At 43.6% G+C, this 20,097-nt stretch overlaps 1 protein-coding gene across 8 annotated transcripts; it reads left to right on the top strand.

Annotated features, from left to right (window-relative positions):
- The first annotated feature begins 4,398 nt into the window (after nt 1-4,398).
- LOC120682168 lies at nt 4,399-19,172 on the top strand. 8 transcript variants are annotated; one of them, XR_005678249.1, is made up of 6 exons: nt 4,399-4,557; nt 4,670-4,816; nt 5,539-5,768; nt 6,274-7,409; nt 7,658-8,978; nt 9,124-9,538. XR_005678249.1 is itself a non-coding variant. In XM_039963944.1 (4 exons), exons 1-4 carry the CDS (start codon nt 4,510-4,512, stop codon nt 6,463-6,465), a joined length of 483 nt encoding a protein of 160 aa, XP_039819878.1. In that variant the 5' UTR covers nt 4,399-4,509; the 3' UTR covers nt 6,466-6,538. The 8 variants fall into 8 exon arrangements, 4 of the variants coding, with proteins under 4 accessions (XP_039819878.1, XP_039819880.1, XP_039819879.1 ...); XR_005678250.1 differs by lacking the exon at nt 4,399-4,557 and adding an exon at nt 4,907-5,066 and having other exon boundaries at nt 4,678-4,816; nt 6,408-7,409; XR_005678251.1 differs by lacking the exon at nt 4,399-4,557 and adding an exon at nt 4,907-5,066 and having other exon boundaries at nt 4,689-4,822; nt 6,408-7,409.
- The last annotated feature ends 925 nt before the right edge of the window (nt 19,173-20,097 follow it).

Genomic DNA, 20,097 nt, shown 5'->3' with positions numbered 1-20,097 from the left:
AAATTTTAAACAAATCTGCTTTGACAATAATTTCTAAAATATAGCTCAAATGAATTTTTGTCCAAAACCAAAGTTATAGGTTTTCAAAAGACGAACAACTTTCGTTTTCAAATTTTTTTCGAGTTGCTACACAAAACTGGGACAAAAAGTTGATTTTCGAAGCGTATACAATAATTTCAAATGCATTCAAGTTTTAATTTTTATCTTTCAAACCAGTGTTCAAATGAAAAAGTTCCTAAAACAAAAGTTGTAGATTTCGAAATTTTGAACAACTTTGGTATTCAAGAGTTTTTCATTTGAGGCCATGTAGAAGGAGAAAAATTGAGTTTAAAAACTAGGGTTTTGAACTTCGCTTTATTTACGAGCCTGCCATCAACTCCATCTCCCTCTCTGTTTTCTCGCCGTGACGGCGTTTGTCGCCGGCGTCGGCCCCCGGCCGTCCCACGCGTCGCGCCCTCGGCCAAACCCGTCCTCCGCGCCCCTGGTTTCGACGAAACCAGCCTCCCTGGCACCTCCAACGCGCGACACGCCGTCGAACGTCGTCGTCTCGCCGTCGCCGCTCTCGACGTCCGAGCCACGCGTCGCCGCACCACTGTCCTCGCCGCCGCTCCAGCTATCCTCATTGGTTCATGACGCCAATTCCGAGTTCGCCTCTTCCTCTCCTCGCGCTAGAGCCAGAGCTCGAGCTCTCCCCTGCTCTGGAACGGCGTCGCCGCCCGCCAGGGTTGCCGCCACCCCTGCTCCCGCGGAGCTCACCACTCCAGCCTCCCTCCGCCCAAACAACCCCACAGCTAGCTCCCCATCGCCGCTCTGAAGCTCCTGCACCCGGCCTCGCCTTGCTTCTTCCACCAGAACGCCGCCACCACGAAGCAGGGGCGCCGCCGCCCCTAGGCCACCGTCGAGCTCCCACCTCCACCCACCCACGGCTCCGATTGACCTCGGGAACGGCTTCACCTCGCCCCAACGGAGCTCCCAAGCCCAGCCAAGCCGCCTCCCTGCCGCCGGAGTAGCCCCGCCGCGGCACAGGGCCACCGCCGGCCGCCGGCGCCTGTGGGCCGCCCTCCTCAGACCGCCTTCGCCCCCACCAAGCACCTCTACTGGTTCGTCTCAGTCCCCTCTACCTTTTCCCCCACATCTCCCTTGCCGTCGGCGAGCAAAAACGCCAGAAATCCAGCCGCCCGACCCTCCTCTGTGCTGTCCCGTCCGCCAAGGACCTCCCCTGAGAAGAAACAGAAATCCAGGGGCCTAGATGCAAAAGTTCGTTTTCTTTTCCTTTTGTTTTCAAAAACAGAAAACTTGTAAATTCGATATAAATTCGTAGAAAAATTGTAAAAATGCAAACTCAATTTATCTGACTTCCTTGTTACTAGATCTACAACTTTAATTACATGCACATGTTTATTTTCTGTATATATTTTAATCTAGGAAAAAATTAGATTTCATAGACTATAATTATTCTAGGAGTTCTACTTAACATATATGAGTGATTTTTGGCTGGTAGCTAATACATGCCATTCTTAGTGTTGTGTAAAATTTTGAGTATCAGTTAACACTTATAACTAGATGAAACCCTAGTCTTGGCTAGATCTAGTAGAATAATGTATTCTTTCATTTCTGGATGTTTTAATTTAGATATATGTATGAAACTTTTTCTGTGTATTACCAATACTAAATTAACACCACTGTACAAATTTAATTAATTATAGATTTGTGTAGCTATTTATTTTATTTAATCCTTGTTTAGTAGACTTTAGTTATGAGAAATAAGTTATGTTGTTTTTTAAATCATGAAAATATTTCTGAGTGTTCTTTTTAAATAGTTTAGCTTTTCCATGAAGTTTGAGTCCCAATTCATGACTAGAACAGGAGCTAAAAATGAATCTTTTAAATATGATGTATGTTTTGTTTATTTTCTCAGAATTAATTATGTGTAGATAAAATCATGAAAAATTCCCAGTAGCTAATTCCTCCCTTTTTAGACCTACTGTTAAAGTTTGAGCTTCTTTTATACTCTGGTCTAACCTGTATAATTCAATCTTGTTGTAGGAGTTGTCTGATTACATAAATTGTTCTAGATAATTGGCTACAAGTTTTGGGATGAATTTTGCAGGATAGATAGTTCTGTTTACCTTCTGTTTGATGTAATTTTTATTGAATTTACTACTGAATGTGTGCTGAGTTGTTGATTTATTAACCAACCATGATTTAATTGCTATAGGAAACTACTCCCCCTTGTTTAGGAAGTTAGTATAGCTTTCTTGTGCTGTTGATCATGATGTCTTGTGTAGTTAGATATGTTGAGTTACTACTCTATAAATGATTGCCCAGTCATGTCTTTCTTGTAATCGTATCGCATTACATAGCATTATGCTCGTGTCCATGCAATCGTGACTTTGTGCCAGCCTCGCTTGTTCTTTTTGCTGTATCATCTACTATACTACCATGCATTCAGACATCCGCATTGATACATCTCATTTAGGTACAATAGATGAACCATATGAAGGACGTGATATTGGAACCGAACACGAAGACGATGTTTGGTGGACATATCCAGAAGAGCAAAGAACCAGGAGTACATGCTTGGACCGGAATACTCGCCAAGCGAGTGTCATCTAACTAACACTGACTCAGTGTTAACCCAGGCAAGCCCCGGAGCATAACCTATTATTTTAACTTATGAAATATTATATATGTATTTACTTGCTTATGCATTAAGTTTCTAGGCGTTGGATGAAACCCTAGTTGCATGATGCCTAGGTTCCATTGGTCGGAATACTAGTATGTATATGTCGTTATCCTTGCCATGCTAAAATTAGGATTCGGTAGAAGTCGAGTAATGTCCTGTTACTCGCGAGATATAGGATGTCTTTATGATTTGATTATGGAATATTGGAATATGGAGGAAAGGAAAAGAATTGGAGACCGGACGGGAACTGTCTAGCCCCGTCTGTGTCGGTTAAGGACCGTACCGTTGTCGGCCCTGCTGATCATGTTTGATTTGTACTAACCGCATACCGGGAGTAGGAGGTAGTCGAAACTGGTAAGCCGAGTACTGCCTTGCTTCGAAAATACAGGAACCCGCACCCGTAGTTGAGTAGTCGCGGAGAAATAGGGATGCATATGTTTACTTTTGGTGGTCTCACGTTGAGCTCGGCTGACCATATGTCGTTGGGCTGGTTCCTGTAGTTCGAGGCGGGGAGGGGAATGGTTGGTTTGTATTGTCCGACGGGGCAAATACGTGCCGTGTTGGTTAGGTCCACCTTGCAAGGTTAAATCGGATCGATTCGCCGTCAGTCGCTCTCGGACATGAGCACCTTGATCTTCGAGTCACATCGTAGTAAGGAAATGAAACGAAATGATATGATACATGTTGATGTTATTTAATCAATTATGTTTTCACATTGATTGTTATGGATCTGCAAATCATAGATGTGTAGCAACTTTATAACTATAATGTGGAGCTAAAATTTTGAAATTAAGGATCTACCTTTATATGCTTTTCTGCAAATAAATCCACCAGCCAGAAAGCTTTGCATGTCTAGATATGTGGGCTAAGTATACCCAAAAGTCGGGTAAGTCTTGCTGAGTATTAGTATACTCAGGGGTTGTTGTTTACCCTGTTTCAAGTATAAAAGCTAACCAGGATTAACATCCGTGGGCTCGATGTGACGTCCTCACGTCTCCGTAGTTATTGTTTTATATCAAGTTATTTCAGTTGGTTTCTAATGAAAATCTTCCTCAGGTCATATTCTTTTCCGCTGCTGTCATTTATTTAATGTAAATTCTAAATTTAAAGCTGTTTTGTAAATATTTATGTCATTATCTATGTTGTGAAATTATATTATGCTGGTACCGTCTGTGCTCGCCGTCGCGCGAGACTTCTGGTGTGTTTCGATCGGCCTGTGGGTTGGAAACAGACTGTCAGGTTACACTTAATTAAGCTAATGCGCCTGATGCGTTCAAATGATGGTCATTACGCTTAATTAAGCCGTTTAACTTGGCGGTTCTGTCACATATTGACACCCCCAAGAACTGCCAATTTGCGAAACCAAAAACAGATAGTGCAAGTGCAAGGCAACCAGACCACTGTATTGAGTCGTTGTTGTTGACAGAACCGCACAGTGGGGAAGGTAACCCAGAGACCCAACGTTCCAACAAGCTGATTAAACGGGCCATCCAAAACTGAAGAAAAATGGGTACGGTGTCCAGTCTTTCGGGGGGTCAGCCCCTTGAAACTGCGTCTGTGTTGTGTGATGCGGCCTGCACAGCTCCAGCGCAAAGAAACGGAGCCGCAGGGAGGCCCGACCACATGCCAATCGTCCAAGCAAAACCAGGCCCTCCCGCCTGACCACGACGTGCTCGTTGGAACGTACCGCGCCCACGCCACGCCAGCCGAACAAGGCCGCCACCAGATCAAACAAAATATCTGCCTTGAAGTCGATCGAACTCTCCTCGGGCACCGCACCAGCCACCAGGAAGCGAAGCGAGTGAGCTCTCTCGCGGCCCGGCATGGCCATGGTCGGAATTGTCGCCTCCACCTCCTTCACGTACCACAAGGTGAGCCTCTGTAATTAGACTCAGATCAGTGGGGGAATTCTCGATCTGCTCAACTCTGTAGCAAGCTGATCTCTGCTGCTGCTGCTGCTGCTGCTGCTTCTCCAATCTGCAGCCACGATTCGCGGTGGTGTGCAGGAAGAACAAGGACGGGCGGGAGCGGGAGCGGGAGCGGGACAGGGAGAAGGAGCACAAGCACCCCTTCAAGGTCGTCGAGATCACGCCGCCGCCGCGCTGCCTCGGCGTCCGCTGCTTCCCCACCGTACGCGTCCGTCTCTCTCTCTCTCTCTCTCTCTCTCTCTCTCTCTCTCTCTCTCTCCCATCTATTTACTGCAATTTTCGTCTTCATCAGATCGGATGCGTATACGCTGCAGCTAAGTTGCCACGTAGGATTTCACCTGAACTCTGAACATTGCATTCCATCGGTGTACTCTGCGACTGGTGCAGGCCGGGTCAGGTTGCACGTAAGCAGAAACTGATTCCATTTGGGGACGAAGCAACTCGCAGTCACAGTAAGCTGGCTACAACAACTATAGTAGCTTTTTGCATAGAAAAAGGCACCTAACATTTAGTTAATTACGACAGTGAGCATATTCTTTCACCTTTCCGTCAAAAAAATTATATCCGGAAGTCTCGAGGAGTAAGCTCATGCCATGCAACCTGCTAAAAAAAATGATATTTCTGACGGCATCTTATACCAAACCCGGGCTAAACTCCGCAGCAGATGGCAAAATGCTGATCAAGCCTGCAACAAACAAATTCAACACTAACACTCTGGCCAAATAGATTAGCACTGCGCCTGTAGACCGCATGGCATTGGCATGTTCAAAATTTTGGTTGCATTGCTGAGATCTACTTACATATGTTTTGCTCCTCTAACACTCCTAAATCCTAATCAGCAACTGAATTTGCATCAGCATCCCAAAATTGATGCGCCCTTTGATCAGACTAACTGTTCTGAACTCTCGTTCCTTCGAGCTTCAGCAATTGCAGCCACTGGCAGTACTCAGCACCCTGCTAAATGGCAGCCCGCAGCAGCCGCGGCGCGCCGCATCCCCCATCGCCCCATCCACCGCGACTCGCCGCATCTCGCATCCATCCATCCAGCCCACATCGCCGCATCTCGCAGACACGCACGGGAGGGCAACCGCGGCCGCAGCAGGACCCTCGCGACTTGTGTCCTACCTCCCCGATCTGCAACTCCTTCCTTGCAGGTTTGCAACTTTTTTTCGTGCTCTTTCCTTCCCATCTGCTCGATCTAATCCTCCTAAATCTGAACAAATCTTCCCTATGATCTTCGAATTGTAGATAATTTTTTATGTCCATCTATATATTAGTACAAATTTGTTGCAATCCACACAAGTTGCTAGCAGTTTTAGATGATGCCTCTTGACTAATGATCAGTAAATAAACTATTAGGACTTAATTTCGTCTAATAGATCAACAGGATGGGTGCCCCCTTACAAGACTCTTCTGAACATATAGGTTTATGTATTGCAGTCCTGAGATGGCAACTTGTGTTCAATTTTTTGTGGCAACTTATGTTTCCTCAGACTGCAGCTTATCTACATTTCGAGTTTTTTTTATGGCAATTTGTGTTTATTTTTTTGTGGCTACAAAAAGAAACTTGTATTGTGCTAATTAGTATTTGTGTGCCTTCCTATATACATTATGAGTTTCCTTGCATGACAACTTATACTTAATATTTTTGTTTTTTAGGTGCAATATGACTTGTAGTGAGGTTTTTGATCTAAATTCTGTGCCACTACAAGAGCATGATTTCCTTGCATCCCCTTCAGATCTTGAGTTGCAGCAAGTTTCTGGTGCAGCTTTCCCACCGATGTGTGTTGCAGGTGGTGCAGGTGCACATGTGTCCAGCAGCAACTTGACTCTCCCTGTAATATCCAATGAAACCCTTCATCTGCCAAGCAACTCAGCTCCTCCTGAACTGGCAACTCAGCAACTTAGCAACTCAGCATCAAAGGTGCTCCCGGCTGAATCTGGTGGTGTGACAGTTCCCATGGCTGAGACAACCGCAGATGAAGTTGATGTTGAGGATGGTGTTGAGGTTTTATCCACTCCGCAGGAACCTTTTGTAGGCATGTCTTTTAATAGTTCTAATGCTGCCAAAGACTATTACAATTCCTATGCCCGTCATACAGGTTTCTCTATAAGGATCGACTCATCCCGTGAGTCGAAGAAGGCCAATGAAAAGACAAAGTATATCTATGTTTGCCAGAAGGCTGGGGTCAACAAAAAAGAGAAGGTTGCTGATGATGGGCCAATAACTAAGAAAAAGATTGTGAGGCAAAGACGCAGGGATTATGTAGATAGGACGCACTGCCCAGCTCGCATGATTGTGAGGAAGACATCCCCTGGACACTGGGAGATTGTGAACTTTGAAAGGGAGCACAACCATGAGCGTTTAAGAAAATTCTCGCTCACAAAATACTTGAAGTCCCACAGAGACATACCAGCTGAAGAGAAAGAGTTCATCAAGTTGCTCCATGGATGCTGCATCACGACAACTCGTGCTTACCAGATAATGGCTGAGTTGTATGGAGGTATTGAAAACTGTCCATACACCGAAGGTGATGCTAAAAATTTGCGTGTCGAGTACCGCGCTGAATATAGAGGTAAAGATGTGAAGGCGACGCTTGAGTACTTTTAAGAATTAAAGAAGGAAGATCCGGAATTCTATTATAGTTACACTCTTGATGAGTTTGACAGGGTTGAGAATCTGTTTTGGGTGGATGGTGCAGCAAGGAGAGCTTATGAGCTGTATAGTGATTGTTTGTCCTTTGACACTACTTATTTGACCAATGCCTACAACATGTCATGTGCTCCTTTCATAGGTATGTATGTCCAGCAAAAAAAATGCTAGTTTGACCATTGATGGTTTTCATTGATTGTTATATATTGGAGTCCAGAAAAAATACTGGTTATCACACTGACTATAATGATGTATACTCTTTGAACAATTTGCTACTTTGAGAAAGCACAAGTTGACACACTAGTTGCACATAAGTTGCCATCTTTATTCTGCACCAGTTGATAGGCTTCAGCTATGAAAAAATACTAATAATTTGTATTGTGTTAACAGGGATTGACAGGAATGGCATAACAATCCAGCTGGGTTGCGACTTTCTGAGGAATGAGAAGACTGAGGGTTTTGTCTGGCTGTTTATTGAATTCAAGAAAGCAATGGGCGGCAAGGATCCTGCAAATATAATAACTGATCAAGATATTGCGATGAAGGCTACTATCGCAGAGGTATTTGTCAGTTCAGTTCATAGGAATTGCCGTTGGCACATTATGGAAAATGCTAGGAATACAATGGGTCCTTTCTTGGATAGCAAGGGGGATGGTAAGCAAGAGTTGGTGGATGACTTCAAGGATTGTATTGACAATAGCTTCACGCCAGCAGAGTTTGAGCAGAAGTGGCAGGCTTTTCTGGATAAATATGAGCTCAACAATGATGAGAGGTTCCAACATTTGTATGACATGAGACATTGTTGGACCCCTGCGTATTTCATGCATTGTTTCTTCCCCTTCCTCCAAACAATAGCACGGAGTGAAGGCTTCAATGCTGTCCTGAAGCGCTATGTCAACCCAAAGAACTCGATACTCAACTTTGTGCAGCAATATAAGAAGATACAACAAAGGATTTTCAGCAAGCAAGATTTGCAAGAGGCGGCCACAGCCACGAAGGTCCCACACTACTTGACGGGGCACCCTATGGAGCATCAGATGAAGAAAGCGTATACAAGGAGGTTGTTCAATGTGTTTCAACACGAGCTGCAGCTAAGTTCGAGCTACTATGTTGTTCGTGTTGAAGGGGATGACTTGATAGATGTTGTTCCATACAGGCGTTGCCCCGATCTGTTGTATGGGACACGGACATTCAGGGTCACGTCGTCCAGGGTGGAGGGCTTGTATAGCTGCACTTGTTGCAAGTTTGAGATAGATGTAGTGCTTTGCTGCCACATATTGAAGGTTTTTGACGCCCTTGCAGTCCGCGAGGTGCCTAATCGGTACATTCTCCCTCGATGGTCAGTTGAGCCAGTGGTTGATAGTGGGGTGGAAGTTGCCGCAAACGAGCCTCTTCAAGAAGCCCAGATTACAGACCATGGGAAGCATGTTATACGTTACAGCAGAATGTGCACAAACTTTAATAAGATTGTGAGACCTTTTATGGCTGATGACGAGGGATATGCCATAGTATCAAAACAAGTAAGCGCCCTACAATCTAAGTTTGTTGCTTTGGGGAAAAGGAGAGCGTCAAGTGTTCTTCCGGGGCTGGAGTGTGAACAAGTTGATATTGAATAACCCGCTGCGCCAAGGCCGCAGAACAAATCGCGCAAAAAAAACAAGCTCATCAACCGGAGGGGGTGGGGATCCAAATCTATCACAACAGCCTAATGGTGTGTATTGTCTTAACTGAACGTAGCAACTTATACTTCCTTGCCCCTAGCCACTTCTACTCATTCAGCCTAGCAACTTGTACTCCTTGTTCTAGCAACTTGTGTGTATTACTCCTAACAACTTGAAATTGTTTTGACTTTTCAGGCTCGCATGTTGCTGGTGCTAAGATTGGGGACCCACCAATAACAAAGAAGCAAGGGCGTCCAAGGTCAAAGAGATACAAGACAGGGTTATGGTTGCTTCCCCCAAAAAAACCACCGTGTGGATATTGTGGTTCAACAGAACATACCACATCGACTTGCCCCGCCAAGCCGGCAAGAAAGCAAACAAAATAACTCTTGGATAAATCACTAAATGAGGTTGCTGCTGCGTGAAAAAATAAGATGTCTTGCAGGGGGATGCATCTAACATTTTTCCACTTCCTTGTAATTTATTAAACTGCAATTAGTGATTTATGATTTTATTAAAGCATTGTGTGTGGTGATGTAATAATGAATAGTTAATGCTTTTGTATATTTCAGACTTGCTATATATATGGATAAATATACTTTTAATAAAACTTTGTGTATGGTGGCGTATGAAAAAAAAGATTGGAAAATTGCAGCTTGCATGTTGAATTAAGTTAACAGAAAACACAAAAAAGTGCAGATATGATGTGCAGAAGTTGATATTTCAAAAAAAAAGAATTGTGCACAATTTGTTGTTTTGACTTCAGACAAGTTGCCTGTTGGGCTGGTCACAAGTTGACACTGTAAATACCTCCATATATTACATAAGTTGCTGATCACAAAGAATACCTCCATATATTACATAAGTTGCTTCTCACACAGGAAAAGTGGAGGGTAAAAAAACGATCAGCATATCCGAGCATTGTTTAAAACCACAGAGAACATCTATATATAGAGTGCATGCATCATGAAAAAATCACAAGTTGCTGTTGGACTAGCCACAAATTGCATACAAGTTTTCCGTTGAACTGCTTGCAAGTATATTACAGAATATCTGAGCATATCTGAGCATCAATTAAAAATAAAATGGGAGCATCTATATACAGAGTATATGCATCATGTGAAAAATACAGACATCTCTCCTCCCCTTCCCCACTCTGCTCCTAGCCTACTGATTTGGTATCTTTCCTTTTCCCTTTGAGAATAGTTCAGTCTTGTTCTCTAGCTTGTTGGCCGGGCTATGAAACCACACATGAAGAACTCGCTTCCTCAGCTTCATTTCATCAAACTCCATCATATTTGGGAGGTTGTGTCCATCCCAGTGCTCTATAGCCTTGAGGGTGAACAAACCGCAATCATGACTGAGATTGAGGGCACAAAAAAATAGAGACAAATGTTAGATAATGTAGAACTTATAAAATGTTACAATATCTACAGTTTGGAATTCAGTTTAGGATAAAAAGATAAGAGTGACTTGTGCTTACATCCCGAATTGCTTGTACCCCTCAATGAACTGCGTCTCGAAGTTGTAAATGGTGGGAATCTTGCACCCCTGAACCTTAGATGTGTACTTGTTCCATAGGGTAATCACTTTTGCACGCACCTGATTGGCTTTCCATCTCAATTCAGCATTGTCGCTGTTCCTTAGAGAGTCTATGATTTGAAACTTCTTATCTGGAATATTTACAGCAAATGCGAACCAGTGGCCATCGCCGCCCGGCTGCACTATATTCTCTTGGTGCACGGGAAAGAGTATCTGTAGAAAAATCAGTTGAATAACTGACATGATAACAGAAAATAAGTTGCTACTAAGGGGATGAATAAGTTGCTGGAAAAGAAAATCGAGTTGCAAATATCTAACTTTGAATATTGCTATCAGAAAGCTACATAACTCTGAAAGTTGCAAATCACAAACTACTCATTACTCTTAATATTTGCAAATCGGAAAACAAAGACATTGGAAAACTAATCCTTAGTAATATTGCAATTACCAATGGGTTCCATGGGCTAAAATTTGCTATAATCATACAACACAAGTTTGCAAACTAGGTCACTAGGCAGACAGCACAAAGTTTTCAAGAAAAAGAAAAATGTGCTTTTACCATTTCATAGTTTGAATCGCGAAACTCAAAAGCGTTCTTGACAATGTTGCTGTTCATGGGCCCTGTCATCATTTGGATCTGTAGCAAAAAAAATATATGGCAAAAAATGCTCAGATATGCACATGGGGAGATACTTTCAAAACGATAAGATACACAAAGATGTCAGAGGGGTCAAAAGGGGGAAAATGATATTACCGACACCCATGGGGACATTATCTTTGTCCTCTTCTTTCTAGGGTCCTGTGACAGCACGTAAGTCCCGAGATGCATGGCGTTGGTGCCTAGCGATCTCCCCATAACCATGCCCGCTGCTACCTCAGGTGTTGTAAGTGTTATCTCTTTGTAAGGATGGATCTAAACATCCAAATTCTTAGAACAAATTTGATATTTTAAAATAGATATGCTTAAAATTTTATGCTAATCTTTTTTTATATTATCAAGCATATTATTACACATAAGAATAAAATTTTGTATAAATTTTTTTATGTATTATTTGCTCCCTACAATTAAAAAGGTGAAAAAAGATTCGTATCCGTATCCGATCCGTATTCGAATTTTTATATCTATTATTTGAGAATATATATGATAAATTTGAGGTTTAGTTTTTATGAATCTTTACAAGATCAATGTTAAATACATGGCTATGAATTTACATAGTAAATTCTATATCTTATTTGTCCATAATCGAAGAAAAATGACCAAAAATCTGACATTCGAATAGACATCCGAATCCATCCTTATCTCTTTGGATTCAAAGAATATTGTGCTGCCAAACAAGAAAAAGGTTTTCTCCATGACTGATGGGCGGGAAAAAAAAGATGGGGGGATAAGAACAAGGTATATTGCCATACCCCTCTTCGTGCCTAGTGTGTCTGCATATGATGCTGTACAGTTCATCTTCTGTTGCAAGTTGACCCTTGTCCATTTCTTGAGAATCCTCATTGTCTGTAAATCCCAGTGAGAAGCTTGGAGCATCGGGTGCATTCTTGAAACCTTTGTTGTCCTTCAAGTTGTCGACACGCTGCTATTGGAACGCATACATGTGCACAAAAAATTAGCACTTGCATGCTGTATATCGGATTGAAAAAAATGAGAAGAAAAGAAAACATGGGTTGCTATTACCTTTTCTATTGCTGCTTTATGCATAGCTTCCGTGCACCCATCACCAAGTGTTTGGGTTGCAGTCTATGTAATGAAGACAAAAAAATGGATTAGCATAAGTTGCTGGTTTGCAAAAAAAAATGTGATGGGGCACATTTGCATGCGTGAGTTGCTACCTCAGCTTGTTTTGGGATGATATCTGATTTTTCTGTAAACTTCCTCGCATACACTTTGGTCGCTGCTGCACCAGGAAGCGGCTCTACCTTTCCCTCATCTTGCTCCTTTGCAGTATTGGATTTGGGCACCACCGGTGGCAAGCCTCTCCCTCTTGTGCTACCAAGCTTTTTCCTTGACACTACATCTGACTGCTCCGCATTTCTCTTTGTTCTCTTGGGTTTGGGCACTTCTTCCGGAAGATTGTCCACAGGCAGGGGTTGCAACAAATCTTCCAGAAGCTTGGCCTCAAACTTTTTTGCTTGCTCTTTCGGTTCAGAATCCATCTCATCGGACATTGGACCGTGTCCTTCGCCCCTTTAAATTCCTTTTCGACAATATCATTGAAGACTTCCTTCTCATTGGGCACGAGCAGCACATCAAGGAACTCAGGTGGTTCAAAGATCAAAGGCTTCCTATCAGGCGGTGTAGCCATTAAGTCCAGTAGTGTCATACCTCCCGAAAGCCTGTACCGATTTGCTGGTGTAATCGGTGACAATCCGCTAAACTCAGAGCTGGATTGTGTGCCCGATTGCGTACTGCGTGGTGTGCCTTGATAATTGTCACCATCCTCATTCTTTAGGTGATGGTGCTTCATCAAAATCTGTCAAAAAATAGATGCTGTGGTCAAATATAAGTTGCTACAGATCGAAACATAAGTTGCTGCTAAGCAAAATCATAAGTTGCTAAATAACTCAATCCAAGTTGCTGGTTCAACCAAAAAATTAGTGATACAAAAATTGCTGCTGGACTGATAAAAAACGTATGTTTGCCTTGCTTTCCATCATCTCTGATGCTAACATCATCTTTGATGCTTTGTCGTCATCCTTTGCTGCTTTATCGTCGTCCTTTGCACCTTTATCATCATCCTTGGATGACGCACCTTTAGATTTATCACCAGACTGATCTTTGTGTGATGATGGTTCAGCAGATACTTAAAAAAACATAAAACATAAGTTGCTGCTGTCTCCAAAAAGAGAATATGCTACTGAACCAATACAAGTTGTTGGAGGCCTTCAATACAAGTTGCATACCTGATTGTTTGCTGGCTGGTTTGGCTTTGTTGGTCTTCTTTCGGTCGTTGGCCCCATCATTTGAACCGCCATCATTGTGGTCGTCTTTATTCCTTTGTTTATTAGCAGTCTCATCTTTACATGAGGCTCCAGAGACAGATCCTGCGAAGATAAAATAATAAAGAACCCTTGAGATTTCCATTGATCTTGCTACCAACATATCATGTCAACATATTTACCTTGATTGCCTTTCATCGACTTGTACTCTATGTCAACATCTTGCTTGTTTGCGTTATCTACATCTTCAAATCTAACTTTCTTCTTGCTTTGCACTATCAAAGAAAAAGAAAATGTTTATGTTAGAAAAATAAAACTATAAGAAGCATATGCGATGCTGTTAGTCAATACCTTCGTTCTCAGTAGCTCTTGGGTCAATTTGTGATGAATTGATATCATCTCCAAATCCATCGTTGTTCTCATCATCTTCGTCCCCCTCTGTGTCACAAGAGTCAAAGTTGGCATAATCTTCACCGCTGCTGGAGTCTTCTTCATCACTCCTAATCTCACCGAGTGATTCTTCCAGAATGTCGTTCTTCCTTTTACTCCTAACCTCCCGGGTACCTTTAGAGGTACTGGGGCCTGCTTGACCTCCTTCTGCATGTGCTTCTTGCTGTTGTACCACTTGGCACAACTTTTGTGTAAGGTTGACAAAAGCTTGATTGATTGCAATGCTGAACTCGCTCAGTGCACTTTTGAGGACCTCCTGATTCTGCAAAAAAAAAATTGCAAAAACATAAGGCAGCACGAAAAACATAAGATGGTTGGATTATATGAGAGAAATGCGGGAGAAAAATGATACGTGATGATAGAAAAAAAGGATGGAGGGCAGAAACATACAACAATGACCGATTCCGGCATGTTTGAATCGATGAATTGTTGGATCCTTTCTGGTGGGATCATCGTTGTTCTTAAATGATCTGGCTTTAGCTGTACAAAAAAAAGGAGAAAAGATGGGCATGAGTGAATAAAAAAAGGTTACTGGTTTACAAAAGGCAGTATATAACTTTGCATGTATAACTCTGTGACTCTGTACATGTGTTGGACATGTGTATCCAACACATGTATAACTTGCTACTTACACATACAAGATATTTACAAAGTTACTAATTCCCACACATGCAGAAAGTTGGAGGGAAAAGGATATTTGTGCATGAATCTTGGAAAAGGATATTTGTGCATGAATCTTACTTGTAGTTTGCCGAACTGAGTCTCGGAGAGCTTATCCATGAGGCAGACTTTGGAGACGAGTTGTCCCGTCCACGCAGCGGCTCTTACTTCCAAGTCGTTGTTAACGATATCACCAACATCGAGTGAATCTAGATACAATATCTACATGCACAAAAAAGAGCATATTGAACACCAAAAAAAGGTAGTCAGGTCTTGAGAAAAAAGAAAAAGGGAGACTGAAAAATGAAAAAGACAAGGTGCTACAAGTCTAGTGTCCATACGGTAAGGAAGAAGAGGCACCCGGACACAAACTTTCGCTTCCCAGACTTAAACTTTGCAATTCCTTTAATGAGTCTGTCCACTACTAGTTTGCACCAGTTGTATCCTTTAATCTCTTCGGTGATTGAAATGGAATGGAAAGCCCTCACACACAACTTTGGGCTTGATGTTGGGCACAAGAAGGTGCTAATTGCAAACATTAACCAAACCTTCAACCATTTGTCATCTATTGAATTCTTTCCCTCACCAGACAACCATTTTTCAACTTCTACAAATGATGGTGCCTTATGATCATTCTCATGGCCGAAAACTTGATAGAACTCAGTGAATGTATCAGAATAACTCTTCTTTTCATAAACAACAGCGTTCGGGCCCATTGGTAACCCGAGCACTCGTTTAACAGCTTTATCGTCCACCTTTATTGTCCCCTTGTAAGGGATCACCAACTCGGACTTGTTGATGTCGAAATTGTTAACTAGCCCAGTTGACAACTTCTCAGGAACAATGTTGCACTTTATTTCAAGGAGTCCCTCAAACCCAACACTTGCAATTCGCTGTTTCTGATTACCCTTGAGATTTTCATTGATCTTGCTCAGTCTTTTCGCTGATCCTTTTTTCCTTATATCCTAAAAGAAGAAACGAAGCATTTAATGAGTTTGCACACAATTCATGAATTCAAACTGCTTAAAAAAAGATCCATACAAGCTACCACATAATTCATGTATAAAGCTGCTAGAGCAGACATACTACAAGTTAACCATAAAAAAAAGATTCATGCAGCATAGTTTTTCTACTCTGAATGATACCTGCTCTGCGTGCTTTCTTCCTTCATCAACTTATGTCGTTTCATCATTCACTACACTGCCTCTAGAAGTACCCTTGTCTGCTCTAGAAGTAGCCCTAGTTGTTCGCTTTGGAGACGGGGCTATATTAGTAGCTTCAATATTGCGTTTTTGGGCCATGCTATAAAAAAAGTGCATAAAGAAAATGTGTCAGACAAAATAATAACCCCCATGATAAACAAAATAAGTTGCTGCGAAAGGGATGAATAAGTTGCTGGAAAAGAAATCAAGTTGCTATGTGGGTTCAGAGAAAAAAAACAGAGTTCAGTGGGTCCTAGTGTCAACAAATCATCCTCTGAAAATAATAATCCCTAGTTGAATAATAACCCCCCATGATAAACAGAATAAGTTACTGCGTAAGGAATGAATAAGTTGCTGGAAACACAGAGGGCATATGTCGAGGCCATGCGTGCTAAAATTCTAGCTGAAAATACTAGGAGGCAGTGGAGGTAGGAGTGTCTAGTGGTTTTTTAGTGTCTAGTGTCTAGTGCTTCTTTAGTTGTGTTGCTCCCTGCAGATTTTTGCAGATTATGCAGTTTCTGTAATCACTCATTCATGCATGCCCTGTAGTAGTTGATAACCTGATATTCAGTTTAGATTATGCAATTTTTGGAATGCCACCTGAAACTCTTGTGAACTATGGCTATGACAATGTATTCTTGACATTTCAGATGATTCTGATGGCTGCTGTTCAGCCATGTGCTTATGGGCTTTTGTGCGAGCAGGAACACAATCAGGAATATGTTCAGCCAAAGAGTGCTTCCTTCAGATTTTCCAGTTATGCACAGACATATCTAATGCACAGAGAGTGCTTTTTCAGTTGACTGAATGTACTTCTAATATTTGGTTTGATACTGTAACTTTTTCAGAGAGTGCTTCCTTCAGATTTTTCAGTTATGCACAGACATATCTAATGCACAGAGAGTGCTTTTTCAGTTGACTGAATGTACTTCTAATATTTGGTTTGATACTGTAACTTTATTTGGTATCCATATTTGGAATATCTGATGTACTTCTAATATTCTTGTTCCTTAAAAGCCCAGCTAAATTAAGTTGTGAAACCTCTGTGGCTAGGTTAATGTACACGACTGAATTATTTAAGTCACTTTGGTCTGTCCATACCTGATTTGTGACGAAGGTTTACACCAAGAGCTACAGCACTCTTTATGCCCATGATATTTTCGTTTCTTTTTCAGCCAGTGAAATGGTGAACAAAACTGCATTTCTATCTCGTTTCTTTTTTCCTTTTTCAGGTTAAAATGTTCATGGTCCGAATAAGCAGAAAAAAATGATACAAAGTTGCCACGCAATTTGATACAAAATTACCTTAAACAAAACAACTAGGCAGAAAAAAATTGGAGAATAGAGAGTAGTCACCGTGATTTCCCAGCAGGGGGATGTGGTGCCGTGCCGGGCGCTACCCTCATCGGGGAGTTGGCGCCTCCCCCACGACTCGACGCCCTTGTTCGCGGGCGACCCACGACTTCATTCGCTGCGTCGTCATCGGATCCTGGGTCCGCGGAGGTGGAGGAGGTAGTCGACCTAGGACCCCGCATCGCAAGCACCTTCCTCCCTTGACGCAAGCCGCCGGTGCCGCCGCGGCCAGCACCTCCCGGCGGGGCCTCCTCTCCAGCGCCGCTGGTGGAAGTTCCCGCCATGCCGCCTCTGCCGCTACTCCTCGCAGCCGCCTCCGCCGCTGCTCCCCGCTCGAGATCCACCCGAGCAGGGGCCTCTGCAAAACCCCGTCAGGTCCTCCTGCCGGTCCGCCAACCTCCGCCGGCAGCACCTATGCGCGGAGCGGCGGCGGTTTGCCCGTAGGAGCAGGCCGGTGCGGGATGAGGAAACAACCCTGGATCCGGATTTGGAATGGGGGAGGGGATGTCGGGGCGAGTTGATGGGCCGGTTTGGACGCGGCCTGCTGGGCTGGGCGGTCGCGCGCTCGCCGCGGGGCGCGACCAGTCGTTCCTTAGCTTTTACCAACTGTAAGTATGTGACATCATTGGGTAATCATGTCTAGAGCTGGGACTTGGGCCGTGCCGTGCCCGCCCGGCCCGGCCCTCTCGTGCCTCGTGCCGTGTCGGATTTAGATTTTTAGGCACGATCGGCACATCGTGTCGTGCCGTGCTGGCACGACAAGTCTATTATCAAACCCAAGCACGGCCCATGGCACGCTGGCACGCCTTCGTGCCGTGCCGGCCCAAGCACGACCCTCCGGATACTTGCAATTGGATTTATATGCATCGATATAGAAATATTATTATTGCAATTAGAAAGCACATAAACTATCCATGGTATGAAAATTACATGATTTTCTTGAATGAATAATATTTTCTTTCATGATTATTGTTAATTAGAAAAGAAAATTAACTGTCATAATAGAACAAGGGGCTACGTAATGGCCGATGGGCTGTTTTCGTGCCGTGCCGGCCCAAGCACGGCCCAAAATGCGGGTCGTGCCATATAGCCCGTCGTGCTGAAATTCTAGGCATGGCACGACCCTCGTGTTCGTGTCGTGCCGGCACGGTCCAAAATACTTTGTGCCGTGACGTGCTTTGGGTCGTGCCAAATGATCGTGCCGCGGCCCGCCCAAAAATGACACTGCCCAGCTCTAATCATGTCGACATGTATACATAACTCGCGACAGCGTCCTGCTCAGGCCCTCTACTTGTTCTCTCTTCTCTGCTCATCTCGCGAGCTTGAACAGCTACAGTCACAGCTATTGATCTGCATAAAGCAGCTGACTCCAGAAAGATATGTAAAACTGTGGACTGAGGTTCAGTTAGGAATTTGCGTATAGAAAGGAGCAAGAAAACGTATGCGCTTTTTTTTTTTGACAGAAAAACGTATGCGCTTTAGCCAGCTTCATTGCTAGTTTTCTTTTCAGTTTTGCTACCCTATTTATTACTGTTTTTTCTGCTCCTGTGTTCACCCGGTATATGACACAATGTCTGAGTTCATCCCTGTGTTTTCTGTTGGCACCTTGGCATGCTTGCAGAACATCCACTGCGGCGAGGGCGTGACGATCGAGGGCCAGGCGTACACGGTGTCGGCGGTGACGCACCGGTACCAGCAGCGCAAGGGGCGGTACGAGCCGAGCGAGAAGCGCCTCGATGTCCTCTCCACCGGCCGATACATCCTCAACCTCTACCTCCAAAACCTCCTCGACCAGTCCTAGCCCTAGCTGCTGCTACCTCTCCATCCACAGCTACCCCACACACACACACACTCTCCCTGTAAATAATGCTGCCCGATCGATCGAGTGAGTCCCCAATTCTCTGTCGATCATAGTGGATGGACAATCATCATAGACGATCACTTGTCATGGACACCAGTAGCTTCCCCTGCTTTGTGCTCTGTATAACTGAGGAAAAGAAGGAGAAGGCGAATCGAGGCAGAAAGTGTAACACCCGAGTGTTAAAAACTAGGATTTAACTGATTAGTTAGTGACCTGAGTTAATCCGTCGCAAATCAAGTCGAAACTCTGCTCAAACTCAGTTTCATTTCTTGGAGTCTGGGGAAACCGGAACCTCCGGAATTGGACCCGGAACTTCCGGAAATATCCGGATACTCCGGGTATTAGACCGGAAACTCCGGATTAACCCGGATACTCTGGGTATTCTTCCGGATACTCCGGACCTGAAGTGCTATATCACATGTCTTGGGTTTGGTGACTGTTTTGAAACGTTATAAACCGTTATTCACTCTCCTCTCTCACTCTCTCCCGTGCTCTCTCTCTCCTTCACTAGTCCTCCTTTCTCCCTAAGCCCTAGACCCCAAGATCTTCCATTTCAAGTTGATTCCAAGGCAAAGGGAACCTCTATCGGCGTGGGGAATCATCTTCTCCAGGTATTCCACCTTGGGGCGGTTTCATTTTCGAGTTTTTCTTGCAAGGGAAGCTTCCTCAAGGTACCCAAGCTAGGGCTAAGTGGTTTGATCATTTTAGAATGTGTTAAGCGATTTCCTTTGGGTCAATCATCTTCTTATGAATCACTCTACTAGGGTCTAGAAGGGTTTCAAGTTTTGTAGGTTGGTTTTGCCTCAATCAAAGTTTCAGTTTTGGGGGCGAAATTTGTGCCGAACCCGGATACTCCGGGTATTATCCCGGATACTCCGGAATTGTCATCCCGGAAACTCCGGGTTTAGGCCCGGAGACTCCGGATTTGGGAACTCGGAAACTCCGGGTATTAGTCCGGATATTCCGGGTTATGCAGAGTTATGGACGTTGAGTTATTCGGGTAGTAGTAATTATGATAGATTGGAGTTTGTTTCAAAGTTTCAAATTATTTTTGCATACATTCTCATATCATTGCATACGTATAGACGCCGCCGCTGAAGGAGTCGTGTACGAGGTGGTTGCGGAACCACAGGAGCAGCAGGGGCAAGCCCCGCAGCA

Source organism: Panicum virgatum, chromosome 7N (genome assembly GCF_016808335.1).
Source record: "Panicum virgatum strain AP13 chromosome 7N, P.virgatum_v5, whole genome shotgun sequence".
Classification (NCBI taxonomy): Eukaryota; Viridiplantae; Streptophyta; class Magnoliopsida; order Poales; family Poaceae; genus Panicum; species Panicum virgatum.
The sequence above is the reverse complement of the archived record's forward strand: the minus strand, read 5'-3'. Positions and strand labels throughout refer to the sequence as shown.